The 8,796-nt window shown below is 39.2% G+C and overlaps 1 protein-coding gene across 3 annotated transcripts in view; it reads right to left on the bottom strand.

The window, feature by feature from the left end:
* Positions 1-685: 685 nt before the first annotated feature.
* The window catches only part of LOC115222895 (ATP-dependent RNA helicase DHX33), an 85,335-nt gene continuing 77,224 nt past the window's right edge, over positions 686-8,796 (bottom strand). For 2 of the 3 annotated variants that reach the window (XM_029793281.2, XM_036512036.1), the window contains exons 19-20: positions 8,696-8,796; positions 686-1,452 (exon numbers count right to left, since the gene is read on the bottom strand). The exon at positions 8,696-8,796 is cut by the window's right edge and continues 9 nt beyond it. In XM_029793281.2, coding sequence (XP_029649141.1) covers positions 1,386-1,452; positions 8,696-8,796 — 168 coding nt within the window. In that variant the 3' untranslated portion in view covers positions 686-1,385. The remainder of the gene's footprint in view (positions 1,453-8,695) is intronic. The other variant, XM_036512037.1, reaches the window with a different exon arrangement.

Genomic DNA, 8,796 nt, shown 5'->3' with positions numbered 1-8,796 from the left:
ACTGATAAAGTAAATCTTTGGTATTGAGCAGAATATTCACTATAGTCCCTCTTTTATATCAAGACAAAACAGGAACTGGGTGTCCCAGAAAGATTTACTGATGATTCAAAAAATTCTTTAAAATTATTGGATAAAGCAATAGGCATAGGAGTGGCTGTGTGGTAAGCAGCTTGCTTACAAACCACATGGTTCCGGTTTCACTCCTACTGCATGACACCTTGGGCAAGTGTCTTCTACTATAGCCTCGGGCTGACCAAAGCCTTGTAAGTAGATTTGGTAGACGGAAACTGAAAGAAGCCCGTTTAAAAGCTTGCTTCACAACCACATGGTTCTGGGTTCAGTCCTACTGCATGACATCTTGGGCAAGTGTCTTCTATTATAGCTTTTTGAGTGGATTTGGTAGACAGAAACTGAAAGAAGCTTGTTGTACATATAATTATATCTATGTGCTTGTGTGTCTTTGTGTTTGTCCTCCACCACAGTTTGACAACCAGTGTTGGTGTGTTTACATCCTGTAACTCAGCAGTTTGGCAAAAGAGACCAATAGAATAAGTACCTGGTTTAAAAAATTAAAAAATACTAGGGTCGATCCATTCAACTAAAAAAATTTTCCAAGGAGGTGCCCCAGTATGGCTGCAGTTCAATGACTGAAACAAGAAAAAAAGAGAAAAAGTAACAGACACTAATATATAAAATGGTTTTATTTACAGATTTTAATGGATTCGTTCCCATTTCCCTGCCTTCTGTTACGGTGATTGTGTTATGATAGGTGGACTGCAGTACGTAGGCATATTACTCTGTGTATAACAGATGTGATGTAGTAGATAGCTATTTCTTTACTACCCACAAGGGGCTAAACACAGAGAGGACAAACAAGGACAGACAAACGGATAAAGTCGATTATATCGACCCCAGTGCGTAACTGGTACTTAATTTATCGACCCCGAAAGGATGAAAGGCAAAGTCGACCTTGACGGAATTTGAACTCAGAACGTAACGGCAGACGAAATACCGCTAAGCATTTCGCCTGGCTTGCTAACGTTTCTGCCAGCTCGCCGCCTTATGTAATAAGTGATGTAGTAGATAGCAGTATATGGAATGTGTGTTATAGTAAATGTCACACAGAAGATGTCCTAAAGTGAGCAGAAGTCACACAGCAGATTTTGATACTGCAGATGTCCTACTGCATATATTACCCAGAAGTTCTACAGCAGATGTTCTATAGTGAGCAGGTGTCATATGCAACAAGTGTCCTATCACATGTTATTCAATAGATGCCTTATAGTGAGCAGATATGTCCTACAACAGATGTCCTATAATGAGCAGATATGTCCTATAACAGATGTCCTATAATGAGCAGATGTGTTCAGCAGCAAAAATGGAAATTACTTTTTCTTGAAATAATTCGGTGCAGCATCGTAAAGCCAATCGGGATCGACCACACAGACATCTCTGTCAGAAAGAGAAACATAACAAAAAGGAAAATTAACCAAGTTTAATTAAAAATTAATAACAATCTGAAAGGGTACAGCTAAATGGTTAGAGTACTATTGAAATCCTGTTGAGGAAGTTGTAAAGGTTTTGAATACAAACTCAAGTTAAATGATGATGATGATGATGATGATACCTTGTAGCTTTGAGATTTCGATAATGAGCATGAGTAATACAAATACATGGCTATGTGGTAAGGAGCTTGCTTCCCAACCACATGGTTCCGGGTTCAGTCCCACTGAGTGGCACCTTGGGTAAGTGTCTTTTATTTGGGGGGGGGGGTTGCTTTCCTCTTCCTTTCTTTTTACGATCCCTTTTGATCAAAAACCAAAACCCCCTTTTTTTATCTCCCAAAGAAAAGCTCTCCCTTGTAATTTGTCCCGTCTTTGTGCAGCCCTGTGTGGCTAATAAAGAAACATATTATAGCCTTGGTCAGACCAAAGCCTTGTGAGTGGATTTGGTAGACAGAAACTGAATGAAGCCTGTTGTACACACACATATGTATGTATATTTATGTGTGCATCTTTGTGTCTGTGTTTGTGTGTCCCCCCTCCATCACTGCTGACAAACCAATGTTGGTGCGTTTACATCCCTGTAACTTAGCAGTTCAGCAAGGGAGACCGATAAAATAAGTACTAGGCTTACAAAGAATAAGTCCTGGGCTTTATTTCTTTGACTAAAACCTTTTGGGGCAGTGCTCTAACATGGCCCAGTCAAATGACTGAAACATGTAAAAGAATAAAAGAATTACTTTGTGACATAACTTTATGTGAATATAAGAAACCAATTCCCTCACTGATATTTGATATTACCAACTCCACAAAAGAAAGAAAAGTAAAGTTGACATGACCTGCCACCACCCTTTGGCCCATTGAGCTTTTTAACTCAGAATGTGATATGACATCATCATCATTTAACATCTGTATTCCATGCTTGAATGGGTTGGATGGTTTTCAAAAATTAAAGTTTATCGAAAATTTGAAAATTTGGCACATTAATATACTTTTCCAAGCTGAATTGCCGGAGTTACTTCACTCTTTCCAGAAAAATGTTTTTAAAAAGTTATAGGGGTTTAACCCTTTAGTGTTTAAACTGGCCAAATCCGGCCCAATATACTCTACATATTTTATATTCAAACTGGCCATATCTAGCCTCTCACACCAAACCTACATTGACAGTCTAAAAATAAACAATCACATCATTGAAACCTCAAAGCTATAAGGTAATGCATGATTAATTCAAAACAATTTAAATTAAAAAAAGCATTACATTTAACAGAGTAATCTGAACACTAAAGGGTTAAAGTCAGGAAACAGGATTTGGAAGAGTCATTTTGTGCATGACTGCACATTCAATATATTTGTCAACATGTGCTTCTTCACAGACAAAAGAGTTCTCATGTTCCACTTGTTACTATGGAAACAGACACAAATGTGTCTGTGGCTTACAACTGGCTAAAATTACCCCAAATTTTCAAACTTTAATTGCTAATAAATCTTTATTTATAGAAAAAATGATTTTCATATCATTCATTAGCCTATACACTGAATATGAAATCAATTCTAACAGAATAGATGCTGGCAGCCAAACTGACCAGATACAACATCAGCTACTACCATCATCATAACCACCACAACCACACTCACCAACAAGACAACAAAAGAACCTCCACATTGTTGACTAAACTGCAAGAAATAGCAGCAAAATCTCACTCATATTACATCCTTCCATCTTAAAAATGAGGATACCACTGGATAATGCAATCCTGTAGTATTCCTAAAGCAGGATGGTCATGGCTGGAATGCTTTTGATCAGAGCTGACCAGGGGTTAAAGAGCAACAGCAGCACCAATAACACCTAATTCAAACAACAACAACAAAGCCAATACCACCCCCCACCACCTCTAAATATGTACTATATATATAAATCACCATGTCACCTCACAACCTATAGAATCCTCTTGCCTGCTATAGTTCTGTCTTAATATCATCAGTGGAGGCGCAATGGCCCAGTGGTTAGGGCAGCGGACTCGCGATCGTAGGATCACGGTTTCGATTCCCAGACCGGGTGTTGTGAGTGTTTATTGAGCGAAAACACCTAAAGCTCCACGAGGCTCCGGCAGGGGATGGTGGTGATCCCTGCTGTACTCTTTCACCACAACTTTCTCTCACTCTTACTTCCTGTTTCTGTTGTACCTGTATTTCAAAGGGCGGGCCTTGTCACTCTCTGTGTCACGCTGAATATCCCCGAGAACTACGTTAAGGGTACACGTGTCTGTGGAGTGCTCAGCCACTTACACATTAATTTCACGAGCAGGCTGTTCCGTTGATTCGGATCAACCGGAACCCTCGTCGTCGTAACCGACGGAGTGCTTCCAAAAACTAATAGCATCACACCCTTAAAACACTCCCTGAAAGAAAGAGACCCCTCTAGCACCCCTTCCCCAACCCAACCCAACCCTGCAAAAATATAGAACACATCCTGCTACTGCTTATCATTAGCATATCTCTTACCATATCCCACTGAAAAATTACAAGCAAGGTGCATTGAGACCAGAGAAAGAGAGAGGGGACAGGAGGGAATAGAGAGGGGACAGGAGGGAAGAGAGAGGGGACAGGAGGGAAGAGAACAGAAAGAAGATGAGTGGAAACAATAAGAGACAGGAAGCAAGATGGGAGGGGGGGAGAGAAAAAGAAGGGGAAGCAAGAATGAGAAAAGGGTGTGTATACATGTGTGTTTGCAGGCAAGTGGGGTTTGTTTTGCCAAAACTCTTTCAAGGCTGTTTGAAATTTGGGTTCCATATATAGCAATGCTGACAGACTGAGCAGTTAGGGAGAAGAATGGGGTGGGATAGAATAATATAGAAAGGAGACAGGATGGCCAAAAGGAGTCCCAATGAAAACAATAACATTTTAATATTCTAGTGTGTTCTTGCTTCCCAGCCACAAGGTTTTGGTGACTTGTAGGCACACAGTATTTTGTTATGCGACCGTAATATGCTACAAAGTATATTAAATCTTTATATATAAAAGTCAGGTTGTGTGTCTGTCTCCTACGATTTAGATTCCTAACTACTCCCACATTTTCCGGTGCAGTTTAACCAAAACCGGGTATCTTATAGTCGTGATTCATATCGAGCCCTTCTGGGTATTAGCGCGCGTCTACGATGAGTCTACGATTTAAAAAAAAATTTACCATTATTTTTTTCCATTTTAATGCATTTTTTCGCTATTATATAAGGGAAGTAACTCTCTAAAAATGTCTACGATGAGTCAACGATTTAAAAAAAAATTTACCATCGTTTTTTTCCATTTTAATGCATTTTTTCGCTATTATATAAGGGAAGTAACTTTCTAAAAATGTCTACGATGAGTCAACGATTTTAAAAAAAATTTACCATAATTTTTTTTCCATTTTTAATGCATATTTTTTTGCTATTTTTTGGCTATAACTCTCTAAAAATGCTTATATAGTTATTTCCCTTACAAACCCGAGCAACGCCGGGCGCTACTGCTAGTGTTTTTATAAGTCAATACTGTGAACTACTGTGTTAGCAATGCACTTAAATCATGTGTTATGATTTCCTACAGAAATTATAGGCATAGGAGTGTCTGTGTGCTTACCAACCACATGGTTCTGGGTTCAGTCACACTGCATGGCACCTTGGGCAAGTGTTTTCTACTTTAGCCTCGGGTTGACCAAAGCCTTGTGAGTGAATTTGGTAAATGGAAACTGAAAGAAGCCCACCATTGTGTGTGTGTGTGTGTGTGTTATTCTTTTACTTGTTTCAGTCATTTGACTGTGGCCATGCTAGAGCACTGCCTTTAGTTGAACAAATCAAACCCAGGACTTATTTTATGTAAGCGTAATACTTATTCTATCGGTCACTTTTTGCTGAACCGCTAGTTGACGGGGAGGTAAACACATCAACATGAGTTGTCAAGTAATGGTGGAGGGACAAACACAGACACAAATAACAAATGCATATATATATATATATATAACAAATAACAAATGCTTATATATATATATATATATATATATACACACACAACGGGCTTCTTTCAGTTTTTGTCTACCAAATCCACTCACAAGGCTTTGGTCGGCACGAGGCTATATTAGAAGACACTTGCCCAAGGTGCCACGCAGTGGGACTGAACCTGGAATCATGTGGTTGGGAAGCAAGCTTCTTACTGCACAGCCACTTCTGCATCTATAGCCACAGCAGGATAGCGGTAAACAATTGTCCCTGTCATATAAGCAGTGTCATTCATTCCCAGTATCTTTCCCTTAGTATTGCTGAACCACCATAGCTCATAGGTAAAATTACATAACCTTATTTATGAGCTGTTGGGGTTCAACAAAACTAAGGGAAATATACAAGAACCAAATATAACGGTGAAAGTAATGTGTTGGTATCATAAATATGTAAGCAATCATATGTTTATATCATAAATATGAAAGCTATTACATACATGTCAAAATATGTTATGTTATTTAGAACAAAACATTAAAAAATGGTTAAGATGATTATTTCAAACAGAGAACAGAATTCTCAGAAATGAAGACTATAGAATTCTCTGCTGTAATAGCTAAGAATGCTGTTTACCATTATTTTCTCTCTGTTCTACAAACATTAACAGAAGACAGAGCTAAGTTAGGTAAGCTAAAACTGCTTCAAATACTGTTATGCTGGCAGAAGCATCAGCATACCAGATATTACATACGGCATTTCATTAAGGCCCTTAACATTTTGTGTTCAAATCCCTTTGGAGTCAGATCTAGCTTTCATCATTGCAGGCTTAAAAATTCTCATTAAATACTGGTTTCAATGTAATCTGCAACATCCTTCTTAAAATGTGTGCCCTTACAAATTTCATTAGATTTTTTTCTTTCTTTTTTCTTTTACGTGTTTCAGTCATTTGACTGCGGCCATGCTGGAGCACCGCATTTAGTCGAGCAAATCGACCCCGGGACTTATTCTTTGTAAGCCCAGTACTTATTCTATCGGTCTCTTTTTGCCGAACCGCTAAGTGACAGGGACGTAAACACACTACCATCGGTTGTCAAGCAATGCTAGGGGGACAAACACAAACACACACACATACATATATACATACATATATACGACAGGCTTCTTTCAGTTTCCGTCTACCAAATCCACTCACATGGCATTGGTCGGCCCGGGGCTATAGCAAAAGACACTTGCCCAAGATGCCACGCAGTGGGACTGAACCCTGAAGCATGTGGTTGGTTAGCAAGCTACTTACCACACAGCCACTCCTGCGCCTGTTAGATATCTAACATTTCACCAAAAAACACAGACATCATAAAAGTTTCTAGATTTCAGAGTTGCTTTATTTTTTTTTTTGCTCTTTTTTTTTTATGATAAAGAGTAGTTTATATTATTTGAAGATTAAAACTATCAGAATCAGTATAGCTTCAGTCAAAATGTCTTGAAATATTGCTTTATGTTATGAGTTCAAATCCCACTAGGATCAATTTTGTCTATATCTTCTTTTTCCTGGGAAGTCAATAAAATAAAATGTACTCAAGTCAAATACTGGAATCAGTTTAATGGAATATTTTGACACAAGGCTGGCAATGATAGAGGGAGAGATTTATAGTAAATTACATTGGTTCCAGTGCTCAACTGGTACTTAATTTATCCACCCCAAATAATGAAAAGGCAGTTGACCTCAGTAGTATTTGAACTGAGAACACCATGGATCAGAAAAAATATCATGAGACATTTTTGCCAACGCTCTAACAACTCTGCCAGCTCCCCACCTTTTTCTAATTTTTAATAATAATTATTTCTGACAAATGATTTTTACAATTCCGCATTTGTAAGATGAGGAATTTATGTATACTGTTTATATCAGTTGGACAGGTATCCTCATCTTGATTGTTGATCTCATTACGTTTTGGCTGTTGTATGCTCCAGCCATCTTCAGGTATCTGTATCTGGAGACCTTTTTTTTTTCTTTCTTACTTCAGTTGATCTGTTTTTTGAATTATTTTCGTGCTTTACCAGGGATTGAACTCAGAATAACCTCTACATGACTAAAGTAATTCACAAAAAAAAATAAAAACTGAAAACAATAGGCGCAGGAGTGGCTGTGTGGTAAGTAGCTTGCTAACCAACCACATGGTTCCGGGTTCAGTCCCACTGCGTGGCATCTTGGGCAAGTATCTTCTGCTATAGCCCCGGGCCGACCAATGCCTTGTGAGTGGATTTGGTAGACGGAAACTGAAAGAAGCCTGTCGTATATATGTATATATATATATATATAAATGTACGTGTGTGTGTATGTGTGTCTGTGTTTGTCCCCCTAGCATTGCTTGACAATCGATGCTGGTGTGTTTACGTCCCCGTCACTTAGCGGTTCGGCAAAAAGAGACCGATAGAATAAGTACTGGGCTTACAAAGAATAAGTCCCGGGGTCGATTTGCTCGACTAAAGGTGGTGCTCCAGCATGGCCGCAGTCAAATGACTGAAACAAGTAAAAGAAGAAAAAAAAAATGCAAAGAAAGAAATGAGAACAGTGTACCTCCATGGCTCAAATAAAGGGTTAGGTTCAAAATTCCAATACCAGAACCAAGTTCAATACGAGCGTTTTCTCTTTATTCATACAACGAGAAGGAAAGTGTTTATGTCAGTCGTGTTCAATTAATATATTGCAAGCACCATCCGAATCGTGGCCGAAGCCAGTGCCGCCTCGACTGGCTTCCGTGCAGGTCGCACGTAAAATGCACTAATCCGACCGTGGCCGATGCCAGCCTCGCCTGGCACCAGTGCAGGTGGCACGTAAAAAGCACCCACTACACTCACGGAGTGGTTGGCGTTAGGAAGGGCATCCAGCTGTAGAAACATTGCCAGATAAGACCGGAGCCTGGTGCAGCCTTCTGGCTTCCCAGATCCCCGGTCGAACCGTCCAACCCATGCTAGCATGGAGAATGGACGTTAAACGATGATGATGAGTGTCTCCACATCTTTTGCTCTCCCTCTTTATTATTATGTATTTCTGCATGTGCCACCAAGCTATTCAATGTGGTCACTCAACCATGCTAGTAATAACCATGGTTAGAATGCATTTGATGATAGGTCTAGTTAATCAGGATTGACTTGGTGTTAACAAAGCCAACTGCTTTAGATTTTAACCTATACCATTTAGTTATAAAAAAAAAATAAGTAACTTACCTCATGTAACACTTTGTAGTCTGCACCAGTTCTCTATATATCACGTATGATGGTTTACAATTGAACAGTGATGATGACGGATGGATGGCACACACTTTTCT

The sequence above is a fragment of the Octopus sinensis genome, linkage group LG21 (genome assembly GCF_006345805.1).
Source record: "Octopus sinensis linkage group LG21, ASM634580v1, whole genome shotgun sequence".
In the NCBI taxonomy this organism is placed as follows: Eukaryota; Metazoa; Mollusca; class Cephalopoda; order Octopoda; family Octopodidae; genus Octopus; species Octopus sinensis.
Note: the sequence above shows the minus strand (reverse complement) of the source record. Positions and strands in the feature narration are given on the sequence as shown.